The 16,816-nt window shown below is 39.8% G+C and overlaps 1 protein-coding gene across 6 annotated transcripts in view; it reads right to left on the bottom strand.

The window, feature by feature from the left end:
- The window catches only part of GPBP1L1 (GC-rich promoter binding protein 1 like 1), a 71,770-nt gene that overhangs the window by 10,709 nt on the left and 44,245 nt on the right, over positions 1-16,816 (bottom strand). For all 6 annotated transcript variants that reach the window (XM_061413122.1, XM_061413121.1, XM_061413120.1 and 3 more), the window contains exons 6-7: positions 5,569-5,641; positions 4,273-4,466 (exon numbers count right to left, since the gene is read on the bottom strand). In XM_061413122.1, coding sequence (XP_061269106.1) covers positions 4,273-4,466; positions 5,569-5,641 — 267 coding nt within the window. The remainder of the gene's footprint in view (positions 1-4,272; positions 4,467-5,568; positions 5,642-16,816) is intronic.

Raw genomic sequence — 16,816 nt, 5'->3', positions numbered from 1 at the left:
TGATCGCCGAGGAAGGCTTTCTTATCTTTCCTTGCTGTTCTCTGGAACTCTGTATTCAACCTCACATTACATAATTTTGTACATCCTAGGATTAAAGTAATATTTTATGCAAAAGGCCTAGTGAATGTCCTGGAACATAGGAAGATGTCAACAAATGGTAGTTCTTCCTTTCTTTGTCACTTCAAAACCCAATTCAAATATGACCTCATCTGTAAAGACTCATGAGGACCCTCTCCAAGAAGGCAGTACAATTATTTTTCATATCTGTCTCTTCACTATATCTCAAAATAAACCCTTTGAGATTGTTTTTGTGCCTCTAGTGACATATAGCTTTTAAATACACAGATCCTTAATGTTTAATAACTGTTAAACAGAGAGAAAATGAATGAATGGACACATCCACATCTGCCTATTAGTCATCTCCTCTCCCGGTAGTAGCCTACATTCAAGAGTCCCAGAACCACTCACATCAACTTCTCCCTGAAAACTCTGCATTCTTTCTTCTCTAACTTCAGTGAAATGGTTCCACAGTTATCCCAGTTTCCGGGGGAAGAATGCTCAGTGTCCTGTTTTCTTCCTCTTATTTGCTCCCCACTGTGTGCCATCACCACCCCTCTTCTCTGTTACTTGCATCACATCCCTGTTCTGGCTTTACTGCCTTTTGCAAAGGCAGTTAACAGCAGACTTTACACTGGTTTTCCTATCTTCATCTTTTCTGAACTCAATTCTCCACAACAGGGCTAAACTGATCTTAAGCTCTGTGTCATGACTTTTCTCCTTGTCACGTCTTCACCCACAGAAGATGTGAGACCCCTGAGGCTATGACCTTGTCTCACTTATTTTCTTATTCTTCTTCTACAGTTTAACATAATGTTTCCAGATATTCCCAATGAAGAAACACTTATGAAAACTTTTTAAACTCTCAGAAACCCTTAAAAGACAGGCAGTACTACCTTCATTTTATATGATGAAGTTGAGGTTCAGAACATTAGAAACTTGTTCAAGCTTGTATTATAAAGAAGGACTTAAGTGTTATCTGCCTACTCGAAAATCCTGCTGTTAAATTTCCATGCTGGGTTCTTTCTTTATAGGAGTTGCTCTCTTGACTGAATTCACATTCTTTCCCTTCTGTATCAAAAGAAGTTAATATTCTGCTGCTGCTGCTGCTAAGTCGCTTCAGTCGTGTCTGACTCTGTGCGGCCCCATAGACGGCAGCTCACCAGGCTCCCCCGTCCCTGGGATTCTCCAGGCAAGAACACTGGAGTGGGTTGCCATTTCCTTCTCCAATGCATGAAAGTGAAAAGTGAAAGTGAAGTCGCTCAGTTGTGTCTGACTCTTAGCGATCCCATGGACTACAGCCTACCAGGCTCTTCTGTCCATGGGATTTTCCAGGCAAGAGTACTGGAGTGGGGTGCCATTGCCTTCTCTGATTAATATTCTAAACCCCTTTTAAAAATAACAACACTTGTCAATCAGTGTATTCTTCTTGGGTCATGTTCCTTTAATGACCTTTCAAGTAAATTTAAAGTTGTCCCCACAGGCTTCTTCCTACAGATTTTCTTCATCCTTTCACTTAACTTTTCTAGCACCTATATTGTTTCCTTTTTACTGTCAAGTTTCAAACATGCCACTACCTTCATTTCCACCCACATAACTATAGAATCCTCTGAAATCTTGTTTTTCAGCCCTACACTACTGTCCTAAAACCTTAACTCAAAGTCACCAAAAACCTTCTAACTGCTCAGGTCCAAACCCCCTCTTTTCCGTTATTGCCCTTGTCAGCAGCAACTGACAAATGCTGACAACCCTGGCTGCTATCTTAAACTCACCCTCGCAGATTTGTGAAAGCATACCATTTTTTCTATGTCTGAGTACAATTTCTTAATCCTATTAACTACGTTGTTATTTTCCTAATATTTATCAAATAATAAGCATTTTCCCAAGTCTTATTTTCCTATTCTTTACTCTTCTTCTATCCTCTTTCCCTTGGTGATCTTCTCTACCCTGACAAGTTTCATTATCACTAGGATAATGACCATCAGTTCTGATATTTTTCCAGTACTACCAGGCAGTTAGAATGGTTCATTCATTATCCCTCAAATGTGCCCACTTAAAACATTTTACTTAACCACCTCTTCTAATCTGTAGTACTTTCCAGACTTTTTCCTGACTACCTAAATCTTGACTATCCTCTAAAAATCCATTCAAATTACATTTTTTCAGTAAAATTTCCCTTGATGGTTGTAGTCTAAGCTGATCGTGCTCCTCTGAATAATGTAAAGAGTGTTTTAATTTAGTTGTTCCAAATCTGTTTAAGATTTGTTTCTAGGATTTGTTATTTTATTTCATATACAATCATATGACCTTATACTCTTGTATCTTGTCATCCCAATTAAACTTTCAGCTCATGGGGGCTCAGGACCAATGATGTACTTCTCTGTGTTGGTCTTAAAACCTGTGTTTTGAGTCTCAGTCGTGTCCGACTTTGTGACGCCCCATGGACTGTATCCCACCAGGCTCCTCTGTCCATGTAATTTCCCAGGCAAGAATACTGGAGGGGATTGCCATTTCCTCCTCCAGGAGATCTTCCGGACCCAGGGATTGAACCCACGTCTCCTGCACTGGCAAGACAGATTCTTTGCCACTCAGCCACCAAGCCTAAACAAGTGTTGGTGCCTAGAGAAAAGTGAATTAATGCTCACTAGTATTTTCAATAACACAGTAAACTCTGTTTCCTTGCAGTGGCTACAATTTATTCAAGCAATTATTGTGTGCTTTTGTGAGAATGCTAGGGATACAAACATGAAAAAGACCTGAAACCCTTAAGGAGATTACACCCAGTGAAGAAACAGATACAATAAATGTCAAGATTAGAGACAGAATGCTATTCAATCAGCTACAAGGCTTAATTAGATCTTTAGAGGAATGTATGGCAACCCACTCCAGTACTCTTGCCTGGAAAATCCCATGGACGGAGGAGCCTGGTAGGCTGCAGTCCACGGGGTCGCTAAGAGTCGGGCACAACTGAGCGATTTCACTTTCACTTTTCACTTTCATGCACTGGAGAAGGAAATGGTAACCCACTCCAGTATTCTTGCCTGGAGAATCCCAGGGACAGAGGAGCCTAGTGGGCTGCCATCTATGGGGTCACACAGAGTCGGACACAACTGAAGCGACTTAGCAGCAGCAGACGTATGTGATAGAAAAGGATTCACAGAGAGGATGACATAAACAGGAAGGAAAATCTCCTAGGTAAGAGAAAGAAAGGGCAGTAACATATAAAAGATAGCTTGGGCTTAGACTATATAGAATTATACATGCCAATGCTAAGGAGTCTAGACATTGTATTATAACATCAGTGGTTGCTTAGCTATGACCCATGGGCCACAACTGGCTTGAGGCCTATTTTTATATGACCCATAAGCTAATTTTTTTTTTTTTTCATTTTTAAAGGGTTGGGGAAAAAAAGAAAAAGAGAATGTTACCAAAAGGTCATATGTCATTGTGTGACCAACAAAGCCTAAAGTATGAATTATCTGGCCCTTTACAGATAAATTTTGGCCTGCCAGGCTTCTCTGTCCATGGAATTCCCCAGCCAAAAATACTAGAGTGGGTTGCTATTCTCTTCTCCAGGGTATCTTCCCGACCAAGGCATCAAACCTGGGTCTCCTGCATAGCAGGCAGATTCTTTTACATCTGCCACCAGGGGATCCCTAAGTTATCCAACCGCTGCTATACTGATGGTATGGGATCACTAAAGGGACTTAATGGGAAAGGATGGGATATATTCAAACTGCTTTAGGATAACCATTCTGACAGTTCAGTGGAAGATAAATACAGAGAGATGAGGCAATAGAAGGGTACACTGAAATAATAAATGTGAGATGACAAAGACATAGGATATCATGGAGGAAAAAACTGACAGAGACTTTGTAACTGCTTGGCACAGGGGAATGAGTGAGGAGGAGGAGGAATGAAGCAGCAGCCATGGTATTCAGCTCACTGATAGATAAATGTTGATATTATTAATGAAAACAGCACATCAAGAGAAGCAGGTTTATAAGATGAAGCTAGAGTATGAGAGGCCTACTAAACATGTAGTTGACAGCAGTAGAGAGTTTGGAGACAAGAGTAAAATACTATACATATAAGTTAGTGGTACCAAATGAATATCTGGTGAGGGACTCAACAGGAAAAAACAAATTTACTAAGTTCTTATTTATTCATCCCACCTTTGCTGTATAAGGTTCTGAAACTGATTCCAAATCATACCTTGGATGGAGGTGGTACAGGCTTAGGAACCAGGTTCTTATAGACACTTGGAACCATGGTTGACGATTTGTTTCCATTTGCATGGTGAGATCCTGGTGAGGTGAATGCAGCAGAGAAGGCAGCAGCAGGATCTTCTTTGGAAACTTTTTTGATGACTAGCATTTTGGAGGGTTGCTTGGCACTAGGTGGGTTTTCTGTGAAACACAACAGTGGAGAGCAAAAGAATGTCAAACCTTTTGGTTAACACACAGCATAGTTCAAATGAAGGCCTCACTTTCAACGAAGAGCTAAGAGTTGTGACTAAGTGACAAACATTTCCTGGTGTGCACTTCATAGATATTCTCAAGGGTGACACTACTCAGGAACCATAAGAACAAAGGCAGTATGTCAAACACTTGATTCTAAATTCATACTCAACCAAAAAGCCCGAAGATACCAGCAATCTTTCAGGCGTATAACATGCCTCATGTGCAGTGTGATCACTCAGGCATATACCAAACAAGAATATATCCAAGGGTAGCAACTCCTGTCAGCATGAGAATAGAGAGAGTAGAGAAAACTGGAAAAAGGAGTCTGCTATGGGACCTTCTGATGAGGCGAACTGGAGCAAAGCTACTCATTAACAAAAGGGAAGTGGTATAGCAACTGCCCTTAATCCCGCAACTCAGAATCCAAACCCAGTATTTAGATACACTAAAGCTGTCCTAGTAAGATGCCTGGCTACTGAATAACACAGGAACTAGGAGAGTACAATTTGTAAATGCCAAACATCCCAATGCTACAGAATCAGGTTTGGTTTGAAATACACTGATTTGTCTAATAACTTTTTATAAAGCTAGTTATTCCCAACATATACATATAAATGTGTGTATTTATAGGTTTTCCCCTACCTACACAACAATCATCATTTATAATTGCCAAAAACAAGGATACCACCACCACAGTCAGCAAACAGAACCTGGCTGAACAAAATGTTCTATAGGATGTGGTATTATTTAGCCTATCAAAGAATACTTTAGAATCTATTTGCTTAAAATCTGCTTTCAAATTCAGGGTTCTACAAGCTCTCAATTGTCTTTATTCTGACTCCACTACCTTTACATCCCAATGGTATTTTTGGGGCGGGGGTGGGGTGGGGGCAGAGTAACAGTTAATAGGTGTTAGTTACCATGTGCAAATGGATGAGATGAGAAACCAGAGATAAAGAAACAAACAAAAAAAGAGATAAATTTTTCTCCTCTCCCTGCTAATAAGATAAATTTAAAGTTTTGCCTTTAAAATGGCAAATCTACCTACCCCACACTCCAGAAGGGGTCCCAATAGGTCTGCATGGCTGATTCTGTTTGCCAGCTTCTGGATTCAAAGAAGGCTAGGAAAAAAGGGTATATTAATGATTGATATAGAAAGCTAATCATTTCAGCACTTTTTGCAAAGTAGCCTTCATCATGGAACCTATCAAATAACTATCAGCAGCACTTATTTAACTCTATATTCAGAATTAACAAACATATTTTGAAATGCCAATCAATAGGTCTTACATTAATCTCAGGCTCTTGTGGCTTTCATTTCCTTTAATATAAGAGGAGTAAAAAATTAAAAAAACAAAACAAAAACACTGTGCAAATTCTCATCTTCCTATAGGATATATATATGCCAACTAAGAAGAAAGCGGAATGAACAAGAAAGTATATCACTTTTTTCATATTTAAAGAGCACAATCTGGTCAGTGAAGTTGTAATATCCACAGCATTTTTAATAAGACTGCTTTAGGGCAGAGGCACCTCATGTGCTAGGCTGTGCTGGGAATTTACAAAGGCCATTAAGAAGAATCCTTATCCCCACAAGGGACACGGTTTTCCTAAAAAGATAAACTTGCAGCCGAAAGCACAATAAAAGGTTATAGGTGCTATGATAAACGTTCACATTAGGGAAGGAGTACTAAGGAAGGAATAGTCAATTCTACTAGAAAGAGAAGTTCTATCAGAACAAGTTTCATTAGAGGAGTCCTTAATGATGAACTCCTAGGCTGGAAAATGGGTGATTCCAAAACAGAATGCTCAATGAACACCAAGACAGGAAAAACATGAAAAAGAATCAAATACTCAGAGATCTGCACACAGTTCAACATCAGTGCTAGGGAATGAGAGGACCTTTCTTTGGGGAAAGAGATGTCTGGCAAAATAGGAAAGTGCCAGATTGTGGAGCAGTTTTAAGGGAGGTTGAATCTTATTCTTTAGGAATGGGGCTATAGGATCCCCTCGCCCATTTTTATTTTGGCAACTACTTGCTGGTTTTGTTTTCTCCTTAGGAGATACCTAATGTCTGGCTGTGCTTCTGTTTCTGTGGTGCAATACAATGATCTAATTTTATCATCCTTTCTTTATAAGCTAGTATATATTCTTCCACTATTCAGTGGTAGAATTCATATGGAAAAGATAGAATACATGCTTGTTTCTAGGGTGGGGTATCATTGTGAACTCACAGCTTTGATCATATTTAATTTTATTTAAGGGCTTCCCTGGTGGCTCAGTGGTAAAGAATCTGTCTGCCAATGCAGGAGATGTGGGTTTGATTGCTGGGTCTGGAAGATCCCCTGGAGAAGGAAATGGCAATCCACTCCAGTATCCTTGCCTGGGAAATCCCACGGACAGGGAAGTCTGGCAGGCTGCATACAGTACATGGGGCTGCAAAAAGAGCTGGATATGACTTAGTGACTAAACAACAATGGAAATCAAACACTTGAAATTATTACCCTTAATTGATGCATGAAACATCCCAAGTTTGGCCAGTGGGAACCTCTTCAATTTGGCTTCTGAATCCTTTTGATACAAGCCTAGCCATCTTTATTTCTTTACTATGTAGTATAACAAAACATTCTAAGCTTATCTTATAAATATCCTGTCCAGAAATGGCATTTCAAGACCACGATCTGGGCACTAGGGACATTATTATGGTCCTGGTCATTGTGTTCAGTACTTTTTAGTGGACAGAGCCTGGAAATGCACAAACATGTGCATATACACACATTTCGAAAGATGAAATACCTCATGGCTTAGTGATATTTCCAATTCAAATTGAGGGCCTTGGGCTTTTTACTAAACATCTTCTATTTCTATCTGTATTTCCTTTCTTATACCTCTGATTTTCAAGGATACAAAATATCAACAATATGATTAATAAAAATGATCTTACACAATGTTTGTGACCTTTATAAATGAAGATAAGTGTGACACAGTATAAAATGCTTGGCTCACATTTTCTTTGCTTGAGTATCCAGTTAATTCACTGGCTTGGGTTATAAAGCTTTGTTGTCAAAGTATATCTGATTTTTTCTTTGTTCTAAGTCACTTGTTCTTTGTGTCTTGATATACAAAGGATGACTGGTCTGGCTGTCCTTTCAATTTGTAGTTTCAAGTCTTACTGTATTTCATAAAATTATTCTTGAATTACACTTTTTAGCACTTACATTTTTCATTGTTATTCTTTTGAAGGGTGAGTTTTTGGATTTTTTTTGGTCAAATTACCGCATCTCTTTTTCAATTCTAAATCTCAATCTGTTTCAGTTTCATTTAAAGTTTCCTTTAATTCTTGGAAAACACTACTGTTTATTGTCTTGTGCTCTTTGTTTAGTCTTCATTTTTCTGAACTTTTATTGTTTCTTTCCCAAGTTCTAGCACTGCGAATTTTTCTGGTTATGTTTTTCTTGTACCATTTATTCAAATTGTAAAATAGCAGGTTATGGTTCCTATCTGTATTGTGCACATCTTGCAGGTGTACTTTGCATGGGCTATAGAAATGATATTCTGTTCCTTACTATCTTGATCCTTTCATGTTGTTCCATTTTTATGTGATCAATTTTTGTGAATGTGGATCAAGATAGCTTTGTAATATCACTCTTATAGCTCTCTCTTCTGTTGTTTCCATGGAGTGCTCAAAAGGACTATGGCATACTTTGATATCCTAGCTCACCACCCCCCTCCCCATGCATTTTATATAAACCTCTTCTTCCCTTTGTCTCTATTGTCTGTCTCTGCAGCTCAGTCTGGATTCTATTTCCAACAGTTTTGTTCTCAGTGAGGGGCTTTTGTTTTGGAAGGGAGCACTGGCTAGTTATGATTAAAAGGGATAGAACTCTGTGCTGGTTATCACTTTATTGCCTCTTGGTTCCAGTCATCCTTTCTGCTTGTTCTATGTAAATTTATCTGGGCACTTTAAAAAAAACTCCCTTTGTTAATTTGCTGGCATGGTAATGTTGTCAGTAGATAGCAAGGACAGACTTTTGCTTCTTGCTCCTGTGTGCTTACTCAGCAGACTCCTGCAGCATCCTGCTCCTGCTCTAAGCTGGGTTCTAAAGTACAAGTGAGTGCTGACTTGAGTGGTTTTATAGCACTGACATCTCCCATGAACAGCTTTATGAGGTACTCTAAAGGGCATATTTCCAGTATGTTCCCCAAAGAAGCACCTTACCAACTGCTCTGCCATTCAGTGAACCACAGCTAAGCCCTTCCAACAAGATCTTGATCTCAATCTTGGGAGCGGTGATGGGGCAAGAGAGCACTCTTGGGCACTCTGTCTTAGCCCTAGGGTCAGTGGCAGCTCCTTGTATCTGCTAATTCGCTACCTTAGAATTCTATATATTTAAAAAATATATTTATTTGGCTGCATCAGGTCTTAGTTCTGGCATGCAGGATCTTCACTGCGTCATGCCAGAATCTTTTGTTACCTGCCATGCATGGACGTTAGTTGCAGAGTGTGGGCTGTCTAGTTGTGGCACACAGGCTTAGTTGCTCCACAGCATGCGGGATCTTAGTTCCTCAATCAGGGATCGAATTTGCATCTCCTGCACTGCAAAGCAGACTCCTGACCACTGGACCACTAGGGAAATCCCAGAACTCTGTATTCTTTATATTATTTAGAGTTCTCTTTACTTCTTGCTAGCCAATCACTCATTACCATATCTTGTTAAGTTCTTTATGTTAACTTTCCTTGGTCAAATTACTCAAAGATTTCTCTCTCCTAATCAATCCACTTAGACCCTTCAAACCTTATCCCAGAATACCTCTGTATTTACTAGTTTTGGGGATATGGAAAACCGCCCCTAATTTCTAGCTGCTCTCAAATGTTCTCTAAGCTTTCCAGAACAATTCCTGGCTCTTATGAAAATCTGGGGATGCTCGATGCCCTATTGTTTCCTTCAGTTTCTCCTGCATAAATGCTAATACCTAATTATCATTCAAGTTTTATAGCTTTCAGTAATTTGCCCCTATGCTGCAATACCTCACTTTATTTAACTGTAGGTGATGTCCATGTAGTTTCTGGCTCTTCAATCCTGTAATTTCAGACTTAGAAGTAATACAAAGAATTCCTATACATCATGCATTTAGAGTTTCATGTCTCCTGCTTGGCTGGCAGACTTTTTACTACTGACACACCTGGGAAGGCTTTCTAGAGTGTCATATAGATGGAATCATGCAGTATGTACTCTATTGTGTAAAGTTTCACTGAGATTCGTCATGTTTCATCCAGTCATTCTTTTTTTATTACTGAATAAGTAGTCCATTAAGAATCCATCTGCCAGTGCAGAAGACACAAGAGACTAGATTGGGAAGATCCCTTTGAGTAGGAAATGGCAACCCACTGCAGTATTCTTGCCTAAAAATTCCATGGACACAGGACCCTGGCAGGCTACAGTCCATGGGGTTGCAAAGAGCACGGCATAGTATTAAGTAGTCCATTACATGACTACACCACAATTTTTCTATTCCTGTTTCTACATTTAAATTGTTTGCTGGGAATTCTCTGGGAGTCCAGTGGTTAGGGCTCCATGCTTTCACTGCTGAGGGCCTGGGTTCAATCCCCGGTTGGCGAATTAAGATTCTACAGGCCACATGGCATGGCCACCAAAAAAAAAAAGAAGTTTCCAGTTTTGTGTTATTATGAAAAAAATTACAGTAAATGTACATAGACTTCCATGCCTCTTTAGTAAATACACAGAAGTGCAAGTACTGGGTCACCAGATTTATGTTTAATTTTATAAGAAACTGCCAGATTTTCCTCTTCCCAAAATGGTAGTACTACTACACACACCTACATGAGAGCTCCAAGTACTCAAAAATGTCACCAAAGTTAGTGTTTTCAGACTTTAAATATTAGCCAGTCTGTTCAGCAATATCTCATAGTGGCCTTAATTTAAATTTCCACACTTCCTTTATGACTAATGACACTGACCATTTTTTCATGTGCCTATTGGCCATTCTTATATCTTCCTTGTGAAACATTTGTTCAAATCTTATTTATAATTTTAAAATACTGATTTGTAGGAGTTACTCACATTATGGCTACAGGCCCCTTTTCAAATCTATGATCTGCAAATATTTTCCTGAGTCTGTGAGACAAGCAGAAGTCCTAAGTTCTGATGAAGCCCAATTTATCAATGCTTTCCTTTATGATTACTGCTTCCTAGGTCAAAGAAATCTTTTTTAAAAATTCCCTATGTGAGAAAGATATTCTCCTAAGTTGTCTTCACTTCAGGCTTTACCATAGGTCTATAAACCATCTCAAATTCATTTTTTATATGCTAGGTGATAGGAGCAGAGAAGATATATACCCATACCTGTGTGTGTATGTGTTAGTTGCTCAGTTATGTCCAACTCTTTGCGACCCCATGGACTATAGCTCGCCAGGCTCCTCTGTTCCTGGAATTCTCCTGGCAAGAATACTGGAATGGATTGCCATTCCCTTTCTCCAGGGGATCTTTCCTACCCAGGGATCAAACTCGGGTCTCCTGCATACAGGCAGATTCTTTACCATCTGAGTCACCAGGGAAGCCCGATCTATACCTAAGAGAAAGTATAGGTATAGATGGGGAAGCCATCAGAGAAGCTACCCTAGTCACTCAACTGGTAAAGAATCTGCCTACAATGCAGGAGACCCCAGTTTGATTCCTGCATCAGAAAGGTCCCCTGGAGAAGGGATAGGCTACCCACTCCAGTATTCTTGGATTTCCCTGGTGGCTCAGATGGTCATGAATCCACCTACAATGTGGGAAACCTGGGTTTGATCCCTGGGTAAGGAAGATCCCCTGGAGAAGGGCATGGCAACCCAATCCAGTATTCTTGCCTGGAGAATCCCCTGGTCAGAGGAGCCTGGCAGGCTACAGTCCATGGGATCTCAAAAGAGTCGGATACGACTAAGCACACACATACTTGCAGCATCTATACCTATATATAGATAGATAAACAGTTCCAGCACAATTTGTTAAAAACATTTCTTTCTCCACTGATTGGCTTGCTTTGGTACTTCTGTTGAAAATCAAAGGAACATATTAATGAAGGTTTATTTCTGGGTTCTCTATTCTGCCGTACTACCAATCTATATGCATAATAATGTCATATCATTTTGATTAGTGTTGCGTTATACAAAGTCTTCATGTTAGGAAGTATAAATCCTCCAACTGTTCTTCTTTTTCAAGATTGCTTTAGATATTCTAGGTCTTTTTATTTCAATATAAGAAAGCATGCTTGCTGGGGTTGTACAGTCCATAGAACTGATGTCCTAACCATGTTGAATCTTCTAATTCACAGCCTTCCATTCAAAATGTATCTCTTATTTAGATCTTTAATTTCCCTTGGCAATATTCTGTGGTTCAATATTAAAGTCTCTCACATCTTCTGTTAAATTTATTCCTAAGCAGTTTTCAAAGGCTTTTTAGAATTTTGTAAAAAACCCTCTGTATACATATAAGCTGTTGAGTTCTTATCTGTGGATTCAATCAACTGCAGATCATATACTGCAACTATAGTATATACTACTGAAAAAATCTCCATACAAATGGATATGCAAGCTGGAACTCTTGAACAGCATGTTGTTCAAGGTTCAACTGTATATAAAAATACGACTTAAAAAAAAAATTAACGCTGTAGCCTAAAACCTTGTTAATTCGTTAGTCTTTACAATTTATGTAAGCAACCAGGTCACCTGTGAATAGAAACTTATTTCTTTCTGTTAATTTATAATGCATTTTCTCTTTCTTGCCTTACTGCACTTGTTAGGATCTCCAGTACAATGCTAAATGTAAGTACTGAGAATATACATGTTAATACTGCTCCTGGAATTAAAGGGAGCTCTGCTCTTACTGGAGAATTTGGTAAGACTCAAAGCCATGGCTACACTGTTGTACCTTCTCAGAATCCCTTCTCTCCACAAATTTCTTACTCTCAGATTCCACACACATTAAAGCCCAAATCCTACAAGACTACCCTCACACCTGGCTCCTTCTTCAAGGAACAGTGTACCATGCATCATCAATTCATTCTCTTATACTTGGAAGGTAATATCAAACTGCCAGGAACAAAGCTCTCAACCACATTTACTAACAGCTACCATTTAAAAATATATGTGCCAGACTTTTCTGGCAGTCCAGCGGTTAAGAGACATTTCTACTACAGGGGGCGCAGATTAGATCCCCGTTTTGGGAACTAGGATCCTGCATGCTCTACAGCATGGCCATTTAAAAAAAAGAAAAGAAATTTTATTCTTTCTTGATATATCCCATTCTTTTTCAACTAATCACTTCTTAATCCCCCTTACTGCTATTCCACACACCTCCTCTCTGAATATATTACTTTCCTTGGATGATTTTGTCCATTCAGAAATCTCAGCTACCACCTCTGTTTCCAAAGGCATACCTCTAATTTACCTCACCCATCTCTTTGGTACTAAGACTTCTTTATCTTCTACCCTTTAATTCTGCTCCTCCTGCATTTTCTTTTGAAATGATTACTTCAGTTCAGTTGCTCAGTCGTGTCTGACTCTCTGCGACCCCATGAATCGCAGCACGCCAGACCTCCCTGTCCATCACCATCTCCCGGAGTTCACTCAAACTCATGTCCATCGAGTCGGTGATGCCACCCAGCCATCTCATCCTCTGTCGTCCCCTTCTCCTCCTGTCCCCAATCTCTCCCAGCATCAGAGTCTTTTCAAATGGGTCAACTCTTCGCATGAGGTGGCCAAAGTACTGGACTATCAACTTCAGCATCAGTCCTTCCAATGAACACCCAGGACTGATCTCCTTTAGGATGGACTGGTTGGATCTCCTTGCAGTCCAAGGGACTCTCAAGAGTCTTCTTCAACACCACAGTTCAAAAGCATCAACTCTTCGGCGCTCAGCTTTCGTCACAGTCCAACTCTCACATCCATACATGACCACAAGGAAAAAACATAGCTTTGACCAGACGGACTTTTGTTGGCAAAGGAATGTCTCTGCTTTTGAATATGCTATCTAGGTTGGTCATAACTTTCCTTCCAAGGAGTAAGCGTCTTTTAATTTCATGGCTGCAGTCACCATCTGCAGTGATTTTGGAGCCCAGAAAAATAAAGTCTGACACTGTTTCCACTGTTTCCCCATCTATTTCCCATGAAGTGATGGGACCAGATGCCATGATCTTCCTTTTCTGAATGTTGAGCTTTAAGCCAACTTTTTCACTCTCCTCTTTCACTTTCATCAAGAGGCTTTTGAGTTCCTCTTCACTTTCTGCCATAAGGGTGGTGTGATCTGCATATCTGAGGTTATTGATATTTCTCCCGGCAATCTTGATTCCAGCTTGTGCTTCATCCAACCCAGAGTTTCTCATGATGTACTCTGTGTATAAGTCAAATAAGCAGGGTGACAATATACAGCCTTGACATACTCCTTTTCCTATTTGGAACCAGTCGGTTGTTCCATGTCCAATTCTAACTGTTGCCTCCTGACCTGCATACAAATTTTTGAGGCAGGTCAGGTGGTCTGGTATTCCCATCTCTTTCAGAATCTTCCACAGTTTATTGTGATCCACAGAGTCAAAGGCTTTGGCATAGTCAATAAAGCAGAAATAGATGTTCTTCTGGAACGCTCTTGCTTTTTCGATGATCCAGCAGATGTTGGCAATTTGATCTCTGGTTCCTCTGCCTTTTCTAAAACCAGGTTGAACATCTGGAAGTTCACGGTTCATGCATTGCTGAAGACTGGCTTGGAGAATTTTGAGTATTACTTTAGTAGTGTGTCGGAGAAGGCAATGGCACACCACTCCAGTACTCTTGCCTGGAAAATCCCATGGATGGAGAGGCCTGGTGGGCTGCAGTCCATGGGGTCGCTAGGAGTCGGACACGACTGAGCGACTTCAGTTTCACTTTTCACTTTCATGCATTGGAGAAGGAAATGGCAACCCACTCCAGTGTTCTTGCCTGGAGAATCCCAGGGACGGTGGAGCCTGGTGGGCTGCCGTCTATGGGGTCGAACAGAGTCAGACACGACTGAAGTGACTTAGCAGTAGTAGCAGTTACTAGCATGTGAGATGAGTGCAACTGTGTGGTAGTTTGAGCATTCTTTGGCTTTGCCTTTCTTTGGGATTGGAATGAAAACTGACCTTTTCCAGTCCTGTGGCCACTGCTGAGTTTTCCAAATTTGCTGGCATATTGAGTGCAGCACTTTAACAGCATCATCTTTCAGGATTTGAAATAGCTCAACTGGAATTCCATCACCTCCACTAGCTTTGTTCGTAGTGATGCTTTCTAAGGCCCACTTGACTTCACATTCCAGGATGCCTGGCTCTAGGTCAGTGATCACACCATCATGATTATCTGGGTCATGAAGATCTTTTTTGTACAGTTCTTCTGTGTATTCTTGCCACCTCTTCTTAATATCTTCTGCTTCTGTTAGGTCCCTACCATTTCTGTCCTTTATCGAGCCCATCTTTGCATGAAATGTTCCCTTGGTATCTCTAATTTTAAGAGATCTCTAGTCTTTCCCATTCTGTTGTTTTCCTCTATTTGCACTGTTCGCTGAGGAAGGCTTTCTTATCTCTCCTTGCTATTCTTTGGAACTCTGAATTCAGATGCTTATGTCTTTCCTTTTGTCCTCTGCTTTTCGCTTCTCTTCTTTTCACAGCTATTTGTAAGGCCTCCTCAGACAGCCATTTTGCTTTTGCATTTCTTTTCCATGGGGATGGTCTTGATTACTTATTATTCACTAATTCCCTTTGAATAGAAATCTTATTTTTTTATTTTAATTTTTGTAGAAATCTTATTTTTCACCCTTTCTTCTCTAGGTACAATGCCATGGTTTCCATTCTTTAGATTTATCCTCCAAAACAATATTTTTAACAAACTTAATGTCTGTTAACAGGAAAATGGATAAACAAACCTAGTATATTCATACAACAGAGTATTTCCTATACAGCAGTAAAAAAGATACACAGCAGAGTTTCTCAACCATGGCACTACTGACATTTGGGATTGGTTAATTCTTTGTTATAGGGCTGTCCTGTGCATTGTAGGAAACTCAGCAACATCTCTGATCTCTACATACTAGATGTAAATAGGACTATCTCCAGTTGTGACAATCAAAATTTCTCTAGATATTGTCAAATGTGCTCTGAAGGAGGTAAATTTGTTCCTGGGTTGAGAAACACTGATCTAGATCCCTATGTATCAATATAGACAAATCTCAAACAATTTTAAGGAAATAAAAGAGAACTACGTTGGACACGACTGAAGTGACTTAGCAGCAGCAGACGATGTGATAGTATTCATATAAAATCAGAATCAGGCAAAATTGTATTACAGATTGTTTATGGATACATTCATATATGGAGCTGGTGCAAAAGTAACTGTGATTTTGCACTGCTGAATTTTGCTCTTTGATAATGGAATATATTATTAAATAAATGTGGTAATGTTATATACATCATTTTAATGTGCATATCTTGCTTTATGGCTTTTTGCTAATGAGTTATTACTTGCTGTTTATATTTATTTTAGACCACGGAAATGTGAAATGATATAGACAAAAAGCAAATGTGAGTGATTTTCTTATTCAATTTCAAAATGGGTCGTAAAGCAGTGGAGACAACTTGCAACATTAACAATGCATTTGGCCCAGAACTGCTAACAAACATATAGTGCAATGGTTGTTGAGGAAGTTTTGTAAAGGAGATGAAAGCCTTGAAGATGAGGAGTATAGTGGCCAGCTGTAGTGGAAGCTGACAACGACCAATTGAGAGCAGTCATCGAAGCTGCTGCTCTTATACAAGAAGTTGCTAAAGAACTCAACGTTGACCATTCTACAGTCATTTGGCATCTGAAGCAAACTGGAAAGGTGAAAAAGCTCAAGTGTGTGCCTCATGAACTGCCTGTAAATTAGACAAACTGTTTTGAAGTGTCATCTTCTTTTATTCTACACAGGGACGATAAATAATTTCTTGATCAGATTGTGATGTCCAACAAAAAGTGGACTTTACATTATAACCAGCTCAGTGGTTGGCCTGAGCAGCAGCTCCAAAGCACTTCCCAAAGCCAAAGTTACACCAAAAAGGAAAAAAAGGTCACGGTCACTGTTTGGTGGTCTGCTGCTGGTCGGATCCGTAACAGCTTTCTGAATCCCAGCGAAACCACTGCATCTGAAAAGTATGCCCCGCAAATCACTGAGATGCACTGAAAACTGCAACACCTGCGGCAAGCACTGGTCAACAGAAAAGGCCCAATTCTGCATGACGATGCCCGACCACAT

Source organism: Bos javanicus, chromosome 3, assembly GCF_032452875.1.
Source record: "Bos javanicus breed banteng chromosome 3, ARS-OSU_banteng_1.0, whole genome shotgun sequence".
NCBI lineage: Eukaryota > Metazoa > Chordata > Mammalia > Artiodactyla > Bovidae > Bos > Bos javanicus.
This window is presented reverse-complemented; position numbering and strand designations above follow the sequence as displayed.